Here is a 16,659-nt window from a genome sequence, read left to right as displayed (position 1 = left end):
GTACCCATTTAAACAGTCTTAAAGGACCATGTAGGCAACCCCAGAAATCCCAGTTGCTGAATGAAAGAAAAATACTTGCCGCTACAGAAGAGGCACATTATATTTAACAGCTTACATTTTCACTTTGAATAGATGCTACTTTGCAGCTAGTTGATAAGGGATAAAGATTGCGGGGGGGGGGGTGGCCTCCACCAGAGGGGCCCACAGCGCTTTTTGGTCCTCTTGACTCAGGATGCCTTTTCAGAGGTGGACAAAAGGAAAGACTTCCTGTCCCTTCCCTGGCTTTTCGCATGTGGGACCAACATGGGCAAACGCAGCAAAGCATAAACAGTTGCAAATGGGAGGAGGAAGGCTAGAGCTCGCTTTGCATATTTAGCCTTGCCTGGAATGAATCGAAAGGGAAGTTGTTGGACCATTGTTCGCGGGGCTGCTTCTTTCACGGACGTTTACAGAAGCTGCAGTTTACAGGGGCTTTTCTTCCTGTTGTTTGCTTATGGAAAAGAAGTGGGAGTGACAAAAAGAAAAGGGAAACAGAGGGAGGCACTGACCACAGTGCAGAACCAGTAACCTTGCCTTGTGTGTATGATCATTAACCTTGCTGGAAAAGGCAGCTGGGAGCTCATTTCGAAAGCTTGCCATTAGAATGTGAGCAGAGCCACAGAGATACTGCAGACACATTTCCGGGAGGGGGTCTGCAAATTGGCTGCAAGTGTTACAAATATCGGATCCGGTCTGCAAAAATGAGATTCCAGCAGCTCCTTTTGACCTGGCTTTTGCTCCTGGCTGGGGTGCTCCTGATCGACGGACAGAGGCCAGGTAAGGAAACCCTGTGATCTGACTCCGTTTCCCCGTCTCAGCTGTCTTTTTGTACATCTCTGATCTCCAGCGTGTGTATGGGGATTTCTGGGGCAGCTACGTTTGAAGCCAGGCTTTCTTTTCCTTTTTTTTTATTCGCCTCCCATAGTATTATTTCTGCAGCCGTAACTCTCTTTAAAAGAGAGAGAATGGCTTCCTTAAGAGATGCTGCGCCTACGACATGCCACTTTTGAGATTTCAGTGCAAAGCCATTTCTTTTCCTGCGCACTGAGAAGATGGCAAATAAAGAATTCATGATCACATCAGCTCCTTCAGGGCTTGTGCAAGATGTTACATTTAAATGCTACATTTAACTAGCCTGGTAGGGAGATTTTACCACAATAAAGTCGTGAAAGAAGTGCAAACTGTAAATGTAGATGGGTTAATTCATCTCTATGTGCTGTAACCCTATGAGTAAACTACAGCTTGTGTTATGCAGCTTGTGTTCCTGTGCAAATATTCGTGACTCCTCTCCTATGTGTGTGCAATTATTTCACTTGTTTTCCATTCCCTATAATATCTGGCTAGTAACTGCCCGGACTGCTGCTTTATTGATTCCTGTGATGATTTATTACTTATTTGACAACCTTTATCAGGCAAGGGGTCAGACTTTGCTTCTTCTTTTTAACCTCCTGCCTCATTTGACACCCTCCCAGATTCCTGCAGCTTTCAACAATTTTTAACAGAGCATTGCCAGAGAGATGGGTGAAATCACATCATCTCATATACTGATTCTCCAGAAGAGTAAGATATTTGCATAATTGCCTTCCCTGCCACTCCCCACTTTTCAGAGGGCAGATTCACTTTTCTGAGTGGAGCTGACAGCTCCCAGACCACTTACTCTGCGGTAGTCTCCTTTGCTTGGCTGATACAACTCTCTGGAGCAATTAGCTTGGAGTAGACTGGCAGCCTTAGGCAAAAAGAGCATTGCTTGAGTACTAGCTGGCGGGAATGTACATTCCCAGTCCTCTCTGGTGGAGAAAGCCAAAATGAAACAAGGATGGAACTGAGGGAATACAACAAGTAGCCAGAGTTGTGATCCACCTTTCGGTGCACAGATGAAGAGGCAAGCTTCATCTATGGTGAATTCAGAAAATATTCCCTAAGGGAGTGAGTTGCCCTGAAGACACCTGAGTTTTCCATCCTGCAGAGCAGTTCTCTTAACTGAGCAGCAGGCAGAAAGGGATCTACAGTACTTACCGGTAGTATGCTTTCCCAGATCATTTTTGCATATACCTGGGTTTGCATAAACGGGTGGAGGCCTACAGTTAGAATAAGGAAGATGTGCTCACAGTCAGAGCAATTGTCTATCCCAGGGGTTCCCAACAAAATTTTCTCGAGGACCCCTCATCGAGCCGCTATTGTGACAAGGACCCCCATTAATTCCTAATCCTAAAATTAAAAAGTGAGAGCCAAATTAAGAGTCTTTTTATATTTTATATTTATACGTTTTTTACAGTTCTTCCTCTTCATCTGTAGGCCTTTGTCGTTTTAACGAACCACTTTTTAACCAACGGTCCATTTTTAACTACGCGAACTGTAGCTTCCACGAAAAACAACGCTTTGTTTACAAACACTGCTGTTTTGCAAAGAGGCAGCGCGCGCCAGGGAGGAGGGAGGGGAATGGAGAAGACAGGGTACCTGCGCAGTAGCGCACAAATGAAGCCGACGCGCGCAAAGCATCTTGGGGAGGTGAGCGTTAGTAGAATGTGTGCGCTGCCTCTTTGCAAAACAGTAGTGTTTGTAAAGCGCCACCTAACGGCATACAGCAGAACTACTGCCTCTATCTAATTCTAGTTTTGCGCTAGACTCTGCTTATGCAGGAAGCGGCCAAAACAAAAAATCTGTTATCATACGAAATATATTTAATATATTTTTTTATTCTAATAGCATCTTGCGGACCCCTCTGGCATAGCTCGCGGACCCCTGGGGGTCCCCGGACCACCTGTTGGGAACCACTGGTCTATCCACCTTAGCATTCCAGAGACTTTGAGAAGACTATTACAGTATTGCATTTGTTATTTTGGCTTTAAGGAACACAGAAGAACATTTTAGCTTCCCAACTCTTTTGGAAGATAGTGCCTTGCTGAGGCCACCCACTGAGCATCAGAACTGAGCTATGAGCATTTTCCACATCCAAAACTAGGCTTTTTAGCCACTACACTGGTCTGCGAACTTTATCCCCCCCACCCTTCCAGCACTGAAAGGCTGTGTTGTTTAGTACTTATACAGCACTTTGCCCCTAAGTGTTCAAACCTGCTTTGCATGCCAACTCTGTAAGGTAGGCCACTATTACAGCCACAGGGAGAGAGCGTTGATTCAGCCACCACCTCTTCTTGCCTTTCCTCTCTGATGGCCAATGACTTAACTTTTTGTGTCACGATTAATGTACGTCTAAGGTCACAGCTCAGGATATAACCACAATACTACATCAGCTCTTTGGCTGATTAGGATGGTGCTACTCTGAATATCTCTCCCACCACTGGTGTTTTATTGCAGTCATTTTCTGCAACACATTCTCAATAATTAGTGGTGGGTTTATTCTGCTTTAGTTTGTTCTGCAATGCTTCCAACGGTGCTACCACATTACTGCTGTCAACAAAAGTGGGATAAAAATAAACCAGGATGCTATAACAAGTTGTGGGAGTTCAGTAGGAAGTTACGAGACATGTGCTGATTAGAAATGAAGGAGGAATCCTATATAATAATGTCCATGTTGTCCCTGCGTCCAGATGTCCCGTGTGTCCCTGGGTCACTGCGCATGTGCCCCAGGGATACAGGGATTGGACAGCAGAGACTGCGCGCGCGCGCACTCTCCCCCCACTCTGCCTCCTCCAACCGCCGCTCCCGCCGGGGTGGAGGCCGGCGAAGGCCTCCTCACAACCCTCCCTGGCCGTGGGGAGCGGCGGTTGGAGGAGGCGGGGGGGGGAGAGTGCGCGCGTCCTTCCTGTCGGCGGCTGGGGGAGAGGAAGGAAGGAGGAGAAAGCGCCGCTTTCTCCTCCTCCGTTCCTGTCCCCCTGCCGCCGACAGCAAGGACGGGTCCCAGGGTTCGGAGAAGCGCTGCGCAAGCGCTTCTCCGAACCCTGGGATGTCTGCTTCCTGTCGGCGGCTGCGGGAGAGGAACGGAGAAGGAGAAAGCAGCGCTTTCTCCTCCTCCGTTCCTGTCCCCCTGCCGCCGACAGCAAGGACAGGTCCCAGGGTTCGGAGAAGCGCTGCGCAAGCGCTTCTCCGAACCCTGGGATGTCTGCTTCCTGTCGGCGGCTGCGGGAGAGGAACGGAGAAGGAGAAAGCAGCGCTTTCTCCTCCTCCGTTCCTGTCCCCCTGCCGCCGACAGCAAGGACGGGTCCCAGGGTTCGGAGAAGCGCTGCGCAAGCGCTTCTCCGAACCCTGGGATGTCTGCTTCCTGTCGGCGGCTGCGGGAGAGGAACGGAGAAGGAGAAAGCAGCGCTTTCTCCTCCTCCGTTCCTGTCCCCCTGCCGCCGACAGCAAGGACAGGTCCCAGGGTTCGGAGAAGCGCTGCGCAAGCGCTTCTCCAAACCCCAGGATGTTCTAGCGCCCGTTATTGAACGGGCTGAAATACACTAGTCACATATAAATGCCTCAGAAGCATTGTGAGAACAAATGGTCATGAATGTGCAATAAATGGGATGTCTGGAGGGACCCTAAACATGGTCTATTTTGTAAACTGCTTTGAGGGTTTCTTTTTTACAAGCAATCCATTTGTAAATTTTATGAAATAAAAAAATATTTACAGCGCCAATGAAAGTGGCATGCCTTTTTCAGAGAACTACGTAACTACTATTAGCCCCTGTTTTGTTCTGGGTGCAAAAGTGTTTAGTTCCTTGTTAGGAAAAAGATATTTATCCGACATTATTTATTTTATTCTATTTAATAAATCCCCACTCTCCATATAAAAAGGCTCTCCAGGTGGCTTACAAAATTTAAAGAAAAAACAATTAAACCATGAGTGGATATTAAGAGTTCTTGCACACAACACTTTTGTTCCATGCATTAAAATCAAAGAACATGACTCAGCCAAGAATAAACACTTCTTAAAATTCCATTAATTTCCAGGGAACATGCAGGACAATCCATGCTGACTCAAAAGCCAGCCCCACTGTGATCATTAGGCATTACTCCCTAGAAGGTTTTGCTTAGGATGGCAATTTAACATAAGACCCTGCTGAACTACTGACAATTTCATATTGTGTGCCCAGGTATAGATTTTATAATATTCAATATGTGAAGAAATGTGCAGAATCCACATAGGTTTAGATGTGATGCTTTAGTTAAGATTCATGCATTGCAGGGGGTGGACTGAATGACCCTTGGTTCCCTTCCAACTCTTACAATTGTATGATTCTATGAACTCCTATGTGACTTACTTCTGAGTAGAGTACTTAGGTTTTGCTGAACCACAGACAGCTGAAGGTTCTGCAGTTTACAATGGTCTGAGACATCTGAAAAATTGGGCAAATTCTGGGTTGGGATGGGATGGGGAGCCGAGTGCTTCTGGAAGAAGACAGACTTGCTACATTGAAATTTTATACTTTGGGATCCCACGGGTGCAGGAAATAGCATCTTGCAGAAAGCAGACACGCTTTATGCCGCTTCAGAACAGCAACCGTTATTGTTTACCTGGCGTTCATTTTGACATCTTGCTCTTTTCATGTTCTCTCTCTCTCTCTCTCCTGTCTTCCAGCTAATGTGGCCTCCAGGCGAAAACTCCACAGACATCACTGCTCCCACAGGAGATGCATGCCCCTTCATTCCAGAGTGCCCTTCCCCTGAGGTATCAAAAAAAAAACCTATGGTGCTTGGGCTAATTTTAGGCAAAGGGTCATTCATAAGTGTTTGGTAATAAAACCAGGCGCCAGTAGGATGGGACTGTCGAAGGCTGCCCCTCCAGCATTGTTCTGGGGACAGCGTAGGGGAATGCCAAATGTGTTCCCCAGAAAATATGCCCGTTTGCAAACTTATGCATTCATTTCCAAATGGTTTCGGGGGCATTTTGCTAACCTCAGACCACAAACAATTTCCTTTGGCCTCCGTTCTTTGTGATTTTATTTGCTCTGAAAATAGAGCAACAGGGAGGGAGCGGTGGGGGTGGGAATGAACTCAAAGGGGGGGGGGAGAGAAACAGCACAATAAAAGTGCTTGTTTTATGTGAACTCCGGGGCACGGTTCCAAATGAGTGAGTAGTACTGGGCTCTCTGTCAATTATTTCACTCTCTGAAGCTGCACAGAGAATGGGACCCATTTGATGCCCTGCTGTCTTTTTTGCAGTTTTCCACTAGCCAAAGGCAAGAGGTCCCCCCTCCTCCCCCCCCCAATCTTGCACATGAAAGTGATAATAATTCACTATTATAAAACCTGAAAGATGGAATTCCTTGGGCAGAACCATCCAATACGTCTATCTCACTTAAGAATAAGGTGGACACAATCTATAAAAATTGGATCTACCTGGAGTACGTGGAACCCAGAGGGTAGCATCGGTCATAGTGTAGACCCACTAAAATCAGTGGATTTAAAATGAGTTATAATTAACTTAAACCGATTGATTGCAGTGGGGCTATTCTGAGTATGACCTAGTCCAATACCATCCAGAGGTGTCTGATGGTATTCAGTGTTATTATGAGAAGATTCCTTCCACCCTCTCTTGGGTCAACCTATGGCAGGATTTGTGTGAAATTGTGTCAAGGATCTGATCTTCGTGTGGGAAGACTCTCACTAGATTTTTGTAATTTTGTAGATTTTCTTCTACTGTATTATTTTCACAGCAGCATGATACACAGCCATGTGGCAGGGAATGCTTTCCTAGCAATTATTTTATTCGTTGACTTTGTAAAGCTTATATACTGCTTGATTGTTGAAAAAGTCTCAAATCAGTCTACATAAAACATTAACATCACTAAGAAATTTACCCTCAGCACATTAACTTGGTGGATTTCCTCATGCCAGATTGTTCTTAAAGGAACAGGATATATTAAAACAAAACAAAAAAATAAAGGCAGCCATTACTATTTAGCTCTGTAACAGCCAACTTTGCTGAATGGACACTATATAAACCAGGCATGGGGGATCTGTGGGCCTCTAGTTGTTGTTGAAAACCAGCTCCTATCAGCCCCAGCCAGTATGGCCAATGGTCAAGGGTGATGGCAATTATAACCCAGAAACATCTTCAGGGCCAGAAGGTTCCACACTTCTGAATGTATACACTGAACATTTAAAGCACATGACTTCCCCTAAAGAATTTCAGGAGCTGGTTTCTTAAGGGTGCTGGGAATTTTAGCTCAGTGAGGGGAAAACTGCAGTTCCCAGGATTCCTGGGGAGGGGAATAATGTGCTTTAAATTACGGTGTGCATGCAGTTTTCAATTCCACGTGGATTTCACCACTGGTAGAGATTTAACCACAGGCCTGTGCAGCTATCCCAGGGAAATAGGTATGTGTAGTGGCTAAGGGGTGGGGTTTTTTTTTTAAAAAAAGGGTTTTATCCAGCGTGATGGCAAATTTCAGTCCATTAATTGGATGAGGAGGACTAGTGTTGGGTATAGTCCACCATTTGGAACCGCTCCCTATTTAATTAAAAAGGTATCACCTTAGACTGATCTTGTTAAGAGGGAAGAACTCAAAGGTCCTTTGATGTGAGGGCCCAAAGAGCAGCTGTGTTATTCTACCACAGCAAAAAGACAAAGCACGAGGGGGCATCGACTAACAAGCCTGTCGTAGCAGGGGCTCATGTGCCATCCAATTCAAAAGAGCTGGGAGCAGGCTGTTGCATTGTGAACCTGAGAGCTCTTTGATTTTAAGATTGCATTCTGCGGTATAAAGCTGAAGTAGCACTTTTGAACCCAAGTGGGGCTTCTGCAGGTTAAAGAATAGAAGGTGCAAAGGATCAATGCTTTCTGGTCTAGAGGGCACTATATAAATGCAGATGCTTCCGCCGCTCCAGAAGCACACAGGTAGGACATGTAAATATGTCACAGCAAGGATCAAAAGGATGCCCAAGCTGCCTCTTAGAGAAGCACACTATTTGCAGATGAATAAAACATGCACATGATAGCTTTGCATCTGGCAGCGCCTCTTGTTGTATACATCAGGATAATGGCATAGCCTTAGGTAGTTTGGCTGTAATAAATAAAAAATGACACAGGCTATAAGCCCCAAAATCAATTCTCTCAAAATGTCAGCTTCTTGGAACTAGCAAGACTAATCAGGAGCGAGTGTCGTTAAGGGACAGCAACTGGCCCTCCAAGGACACTTTACATTTTGCTAAGCAGTTCAGCCGAAGTCAGAACTGCGTTTCTGACAGTGCCATAAGTTTTGTGAAACCTACCTGCGTAGAAGCTGGGAAGAAAATGAAATCCATCCAAATCACTTTTGGTGCTATTCTTCTTTGTCTGTTTTTTAAAAATATATATATTGCACCATCAGTGCTGCCCTGGACTGCTTTGGGGGGAACGATGGAATATAAAAATACAGAATGCACATGCCATTTTACAGCGTAGAAGAGTACAAGTCCCTGTCTCAAGGGCTAACAAGATGTCTGTGATGCAAAAGCCCTGATGAATTGGACCAAAAGCCTATCATGTCTGGTGTGCTGTTCCCACAGTGACCCACCCGATGCGGATGGGAAGCTCAGAAGCAGATCATGAGCACAATAGCCAAGTCCTAGCTCATGTTCCCCAGCAACTGGTATTCAGATGCTGGAAGTAATATATAGCCACCACGACTAGTAGCTATTGATAGCCTCATCCTCCACGAATTTGTCTAACTTCCTTTCAAAGCCATCCAGGTTAGCGACCATCACTGCATCTCTTGGTAGCAAATCCCAAGGTTTAACTGTGTGCAGAGAAGCACTAGCTTTTGTTTGCCTTGAATCTACCATTCGCCATCAGAGAGCCAGGAGAGGAAGGGTGAGAGGAGGAGAGGCAGGAGTAAACAGGGAAAGAATGTGGGTTATTTCAGTTATACACACTTAGGCTTAGTCACAAAGGAAGCCGGTGAAGGAATTTGATAAGTGATTCTAAAGCAATGGGAATTCATTCGGCCCCAAACAGCCTGCACTGAGATACGACCAAGAAACCCACCAGAAAAAAAGTTGATGTTTGCAAGTCTCAGGAAGCCTCAGTCAACAACAATAAAAGGTTTCTTCCTTGAAAGTAACACCTTGGCTTATATGTGATGCTAGAAGTACCAAATGTATTTAAAAGCTTTGTCTCCATCATGTTAAGTTTTCCAAGATCCCAGCCAGCTACTGGTACATCACTGGGTGTGGTTTTTTTAAAAGAAGTATGCCTTTTTATAATGATAAAAGGGGGGCAAGGTCCACCTGTGTGTCAATTACAGCAGGTGGCAGATTAAGCGAGAGGGGAGTGGTATCAGCTTAAGGATCTCAAGCCAAAGCGACCACATCCACTCACTCAGCACTTTGGAAATCAGAATTAGGAGGAGGCAGACTCCTCGAGTCACTAGCTTCAGAAGTGTTTCCGAGTATGGAATCAATCATCTCCTTCCCCTACTTCCAGTGTTTCATGACTGTGTGCAGAGAAGGTCTCTAATGCGCCTTGGAGCATAATGCATGCAAGTTAATAGTACGGAGTCTGGGTGATAAACATGCACTTAGGTGGATTTCCCATCCCTCCTTACAGAATATCTGTTTGCAAGACTAAAAGCTATTTTGTAGCTAGTTCCGTTTGGGGAAACTGCTCTGCCCTAACAACAGAGCAGAAACAGATGCTCTTTAACCACGACCTGGTCTAGCGATATTCTGAACAACTGAAATGTGTGTTTTGGGGTGCCAGGGAAGGGAAGGGGTGGGGACAGAGTTCAAGATTTCAGACCTGTCTGCAAAAGTTGCATGGCGCATCCCCTACAACTATATGGATCATGCGCTTCGTTGTGCATTTGTCTGTATGGAATCCACACATTTTCAAGTGCTAAGATTCTTACAAAATTAAGCACTGGTTGAGTCTAAGCCAGGCATCCCCAAACTTCGGCCCTCCAGATGTTTTGGACTACAATACCCATCTTCCCCGACCACTGGTCCTGTTAGCTAGGGATCATGGGAGTTGTAGGCCAAAACATCTGGAGGGCCGCAGTTTGGGGATGCCTGGTCTAAGCTATGCCTGTAGTTCTGAACTGGTCAACAAGCACGGATTAATCCACTAGAGCAGGGATACTGTTGACCCTCCAGATCAGGGTTAGCCATCAGGGGACTCCAACTCCCATTGTCAGAATGGCCCAATGATAAGGAGGCTCTGAAGGGCTCCATGTTAGCTCTTCCTGCTCCAGATATTGTTGGACTACTACTCCCATCATCCCTAAGCATTGCCCATGCTGCCTCAGGATGATGGGATCTGGAGTCCAATGTCATCTAGTTCTCCACGTCAGCCGTAAGAGTAACTCATGGTTGAGCTTATCTTTGCTGTTTCCCAGGCAGTAGCGCCTTCAGATGAAATGCAGCTAGGCCTACCAGAAAAGCCTTGTCATTTATGCTTCCTACTGGCTAAGGGTTGTTCACATGTATGCATCACACATTGTATCAGTTCCAATGACAGCCCATGAGGCTCAGAGGCCATACTTTCAGCTAACTGAATGGCAATAAGTGAAATGTCCGTTCTTAGAAAATTGCCAGTCTTGGCAAAAAGAGTTGTGCGTCAATGTAAGATTTATTGACATTTTGAATACAGTATTCCTTTAAAAAAAAAAAACCTAGCCCAATCTTAAGAAATCCATCACGGGCACAAATGTTTTAACTGTTAATGGGGAGGAAAATGATCAGAGCTCTCAAATGCATTCAGTCATTGCACTGGCTTAATTCCAGGATTAAGATTATAAAAAGAGAATGTTGCTCCTGCTAGACTTTTTACTGCGCAGCAGATTCATAATGTGTTTTGAAATCCCGGCCTGCTCTCGGAGATTGAGGATGAATTGCCACAGACATACAGAGGCATAAAAGGTCATAGCCGTGCCATGGCACTCGGATGGAAGTAAGCTCCGTTGAATTTAGCAGAGAACAGAAATGCTATTAATAATACTTATACTGTGTCAGCAGCAAGCATGGCACCTCACAGAGTTATAGACACAAGTCAAATCCCTGCTAGCAAGGAGTTTACGAAGTAGGAAGGCTGCTTAAGGATTGCCCCAAAATAAGAAAGTGTCACAAAAGGAAGTGAAAGCGAGGACAAAAGAAACAACAGGATTTTCATAAAATGTGTGCATGCTAATTTATTTGCATGCAAATTTAGAATTACTATAATTTAAATTGTAATACAATGCAGTTCACTGTACTGTAGTGGCCTATGCACCTGCTCTGTTTTCTGGTGCTATTGATGGGTCATTTCCAGGCCCCTCCTGCTCTCCCTTCTTGAAGTCCTAGCCTTTAAACTAGACTTAGTCCAGGCAGCCCATCACATAGAAGGGCCTCCTCTTTAAAGCTGGATGTGTGCCCCAGTTCTGGGGGCAGGAGTATCATGAAAACTCCAGGCTCCATAGAGATTGTACCTTTTCATATTTTTATACAAAGGCTCTCATCACATAATGGACCCAAAATGGTTATGATCTAGAGCGGTGTTATGGTACTGTACAAGGACACCGGAAAGAACTACCATACTTAAATTTCCAGAAATAGAAGATTCACCTATGTTTTCTATCTCCCGTAAACCCTTAAGATTGCAGATTGGGATCCACTCGCACATATGTTAAGGAGGAATCATAGCAATAGGCCTGCCATTTGGACCTGCCTTGAGAAAGAGCAAAGAGGGAGAAAATGATTTATTGGGGTAGCCAGACGAAATGGGAGGACAGGCCTTTTGCACCTTTAATAGGGCATTTCAGGAAATTCTCTGAAATTCTCTCTTCCACACAACTATTAATAGTGTAGGACATGCACACTGAAAATTTCAAACAGGTTTCTATTTGTTTGGGGTTGGTTTTAAAAGTGGGGGCCGGGCCTCTTATTTGTAATGTGGACTATATGGGATGTGGACTATTTAGCTGATCATATTTAAAAAGTGATTTTTCCTAGGGATACAACATCGTCAGTTACAGGCAAGAATTTCCACCTGTTTCACAAGCAAAGTCTTTTGGAAATGCAGCAATTTGTATGTTTGCTCAAGTATTACCCTCCCAAGGGTCTCAAGTGAGCACAGTCAGACTTTTAGGCTCCTCTAAGCATCTATGGGTAGCAAGCACTGTTTGAATAATGTACCTATTTAACTGGTTTTTAAACCGATCAGGGGGTGGGGCAAATGCATCCTGTTTACCTGAACCAAATCAACTTGTGCAAGCAAACCTACAACTATTGCACTTAAACCTCAAAATTTCCACTGAAACCAACTCTCATAATGGCTACAATTCTCTGCAGTTGCATAGATCTCTTCAAAGCAGCAAATGCTACACAATGCAGGGCTTTACGGAACGGAAGAGAGCAGCTTAAGAACAGAAAATGCCCTTTCCTTGGATAATAATATTTTAATGTTAATACCTTATAACTCTTTACAATCACAGAACAGATGTAAAGTTTATTATGACTGGTCAAAGGAGCACGAGTATCTTGGCACCAGAAAGTTCAACTGTTCTCAAAAATCTGTTCTTCCCCCTACCTCTTTTAAAAGTTGAGAACTATATGTGTACAAGTGGGGTTCAAACAGGAGTTGTCAAGGTGTCAACCAACCAGGAGTACCCAACTCCATTCAACCCCTACTTCATCTCCTGCCAATTTCTTCACAACTGACTCTAAACCAGGGGTCAGCAAGGTTTATTTTGTCTGGGCCGGATCGGTCCCACGGAGATCCCTCTGTGGGCCGGATCACCTGTGTGCATGATTTTCGGCATCTGCGCCTGCGCAGACACAATTTTTGGCGCTGTGGAAGCAAGTCCCCGCGCTGCACCGGTTTAGTGCAGCGCATGAGCGGGCAGCTCGGTTCGGGGACAGCTCGTGGGTCGGTCAAACGATCTCCGTGGGCAGCTTCTGGCCCATGGGCCTTAGGTTGCTAACCCCTGCTCTGAACATTCAAATGCCTTCTAAGCATTCCTGATCCTCATTGAGATGGGTTTTGGTGGGGTGGGGCGTTAGTGCCATATTATTCTAATAAGAATTGTACTTTGACAATGCATTTTTCCTGAGCCTGCCGATATCTACCTCTTTTTTGTGGCCCTGGTTGGCAATGTAATCATCACCCCTTGACTACCTGAGTTTGCTATTAACTTGTTTGGAGGTTCTAGCAAGGGAGTGTAGCTATCGTATACCCTTGACCGAAGAACCGTATCTAGGATGGTCATCCTATTCCACCAAGTGTGCAGTTTTTTGGGGGGGGACACAGGGAGCAGAAGGGGACACACACCTAGCTAGCCAGATCAGTCGAATCAAACCTGGTGATCAATGGAGTGTCATGTCGCAACCAGATCACCCTTGCATCACATTTTTTTAAAAAAACATGTGCCAATAAAGGCTAGTAGAAACTATTAGGAGGGTTTAAAAAATGTTGGCCACCTTAATACAATTATTTTAAATCTTGTCTGGTTTACTCTTCTCCCAAATGTAGCTTCCACCAACTGCCTGGCGAAAGGAATGGAGATGTGCAAATGACCAAATTTGATAGCGGCACTGTTGTAATCTATATAGGTGTCCCATAAGCCATCACCTGGAAACATTTAAAAAATCTTACCAGAGGCCCGCTGAAACAAGCTTCACAGGAGTTTGGGGTTTTTCTAAGCAGGAATAAAATCAATGAAGAACTAAGGGATCCATTCCTGGACTTTGGAGGATCATCAGTGCCATATGGTCTCCATTCTTTTCTACACATCAACACCGGTAACCAGAAAGCAAACTTTACAATATTAGAAGAGTTGTGTGTCATTAGAAAAAACAGAAACCCAAACTATTGGTATATTAATAGTGTTTATTCACGTGTCTGTATATCTTTTAACACCCAGCTAAGAAAATGCAAGAAAGAAGCCGTTGTTTCATAAACATTATGATTCGTTGGAATATTTATAAAAATGCATATTGGATGTTTGAAGCTACAGTTATTCTATCACCTTTCCCAGTCTTTCAAGACTAGTATATCTGTTGACATTACTAGGTGAATACTTCAAGTGGAAAATTCCTTAAATAATGATCAGCCTTAACTGGAAAGTCTTACAAGCATGTCTGAATCTTCCACTCACACCAGTGGAAAATATGCCAAAGCTATGCTGGATGCTAGCTTAGTAGAACCGGCGTCTTATCAAACAGATCAACCTAGTCTTCCTTAAAAGTATTACTGGTTGTATTTGTACTAATTTTAACCTGTTTACAGCTTACGTTGGGATTTCATTATTTCCTTAAGGCATGTTTGTAACTGTATATGTTGTAAAATGGTACTTCAAATAGCATTCTCATATTAATCTTTGTACAATTTTGTTAAAAATTTTGTATTCTGTACATGGAAACTGCCCACATCCAAAGACAAGTGAAATATTTGCCTAATTTGTAAATTTCATAAGGGATCAATGTAAACTTTAATAATTGATGTAGCTAAATAAAATATAGCTAAAATCATGCTATTAGTTTTTCTTTCTTTTTTCGAAAGAAGGCATAACGTTGATCAGATTTTGCAGCTTGCAATGCATTCGTTCACTTTAAATAAGATGTAGCTGTTGAGATTCTGCCTGGGGGGCTTGCCACAGGCACCTATGGGAACAGAATACGGGACAATGCTGGCCTTGCTTTGATCCAAAAGTGAAGATGTTTATATAATGCAATAAGGAAGCTCCACAGTGGATCCCATGCTAATGCCTGTGCAAGAAATCTTTTGTTTTTAACCTGCAATCCCATGCACCGTCACAGAGGACTAAGTCCCATTTAGCTTAATGGACCTTCAGGGTAGATAAGGATAGGATTGTGCCGTCAGTCTCACTTTTCATGGACTAGGCAATCATAGGCTTTAAATATATATAAATAAGGTCAGAGAGTCATTCTCCTTTTGCAAACTTGCTGGCTGCATACTCTCCATCACATCCCCTGCTGGCCCCACCTTCTCACACTAGAGAGTCTGAAGGCTCCTGGCATAATTACAACTCTGATCCCATGGGGATTCTCGTTGAGAAGTTTGGAGGGTGGCAATGCCAGCAAGCACTAGAACAGAATAGAATAGGATCTTTATTGTCATTGTCCCCTTGCGGGAACAACGAGATTTCTCGGTTGCTGTATCAACTCAAATAAGACACTCCACATAAATTAAAATACTAATAAGCGCGATACAATACAGAACAATATAACAAATAAATAAGATGACTTCAGAGTCCAGAGTTTCCATTAAAGGCCAAGATTGCTTTAGGAAAGAAACTGTTCTTGAAGGCTCATTCTCACCTTCATTGTTCTATATCTCTGTCCCGATGGCAGGAGCTCAAAGAAGCGATGACCCGGATGCAATGGGTCTCTTGATACAGTATATCTAATGCCTTTCTGTAGCACCTATAGATATGTTCTAAGATAGAGAGTGAACAGCCAATGATACTCTCTGCTGTTTTAATAATTCTACACAACACTATCCTTTCCTAAGAAGTGCAGCTTTCGTACCACACACACAAACCATAAGTACGCTCTCAATGGCACAGCATTAGAAGCAGCAACTTTTGTGGAAGATTGCACGTGATGGCAATTGCATGAAGGTTTTATTTATTTACTTATTGCATTAATATGCCACCTTTTTCTCCAAGGACCTCAGTGTAGTGTAAGTGGTTCTTCCCAATCTCAATTAACCCCAACAACCCTGCGTGGTTAGACCAGACTGAGGGGCAGCGACTGGCCCAAAGTCACTAGGTGAGCTTTATGGCCAAGTGGGGATTTGAAAACTCTGGTTTCCCAGGTCCTAGTCCAACACTCATAACCATTCCACTCCACTGGCTATGACTGCAAATGCGTATGCTGGAATATTTGAAAGGGAGTAATGTACAAGCATTCAAATCGCTGGTGTCAAAGGGACTATTCCCACCAGGATATGGCTCCAGTTGCAAGAGGCTGGCAGGCCTGGGAAAGAAGACCTCCATTTTCCTCAAGCAAATGAGAGGTCATCTGGTATCTGCTTCCATTTGCATGCTGATCAAGTATTTTCCATGGTCTAATATTTGCTCACAGGGAGAGCAATCAATTCATAGGCAGTTTCGTCTCCATACACATTGTAATGAACCTGAGGTACTGAACCAGTTCCCACAGTGACACTGCTTTCATGTCTCTGGGGTTATCTCAGGATTAGGCTATTTGATAGCCTTCCCCAGGCAGATTGCTTTTCCCTTTAATTACCCTTCACTGGAAAAGTTTTGACCCTAGCTCCATGGACACGTCTTGAACAGACTGCGCTCCCATTTAAGGCCTTGAAACAATATGACACAGATTTTTTATATGGAAAAATCCAGCAAGACAGGCACAATTCACCAGGAGCGGGGAGACAGTATGAAGGAAAATAGGTGCCATGGAGAAATGATGTATTTTCTTGACATTTACCCACTGTTTCTCAAGCTTTCAGCTCTTAAAGTTCTTTTTTTTAAAAGGAGTTATAAACATTGATAAAAACTCAAATTATGTTGGGTAAACTATTTTTTTATATATATAAAAAATACTTCTCATGACACTTTCAGATGTTTCCATTTTCTCTCTCTTAAGATTAGAAAAAACTAAGGCCAACCATAGATTTTTTAAATCATAGATTCCTTCCCCATGCAGGCAGCTATCCCCATTGCTAAATTTTATTCCTGCATGATACTAAATCGTCTCTGGGGCACAACAATAAGCAAAGTTGTACCACTGAGTCATTTA

General features: G+C 44.0%; 1 protein-coding gene across 1 annotated transcript; it reads left to right on the top strand.

Annotated features, from left to right (window-relative positions):
* The first annotated feature begins 414 nt into the window (after window positions 1–414).
* APELA (apelin receptor early endogenous ligand) lies at window positions 415–14,408 on the top strand. The gene is made up of 3 exons (XM_035113476.3): window positions 415–816; window positions 5,558–5,647; window positions 13,406–14,408. Exons 1-2 carry the CDS (start codon window positions 741–743, stop codon window positions 5,644–5,646), a joined length of 165 nt encoding a protein of 54 aa, XP_034969367.1. The 5' UTR covers window positions 415–740; the 3' UTR covers window position 5,647; window positions 13,406–14,408.
* Window positions 14,409–16,659: the final 2,251 nt, after the last annotated feature.

The sequence above is a fragment of the Zootoca vivipara genome, chromosome Z1 (assembly GCF_965207765.1).
Source record: "Zootoca vivipara chromosome Z1, rZooViv2.hap1.1, whole genome shotgun sequence".
Classification (NCBI taxonomy): domain Eukaryota; kingdom Metazoa; phylum Chordata; class Lepidosauria; order Squamata; family Lacertidae; genus Zootoca; species Zootoca vivipara.
The sequence above is the reverse complement of the archived record's forward strand: the minus strand, read 5'-3'. Positions and strand labels throughout refer to the sequence as shown.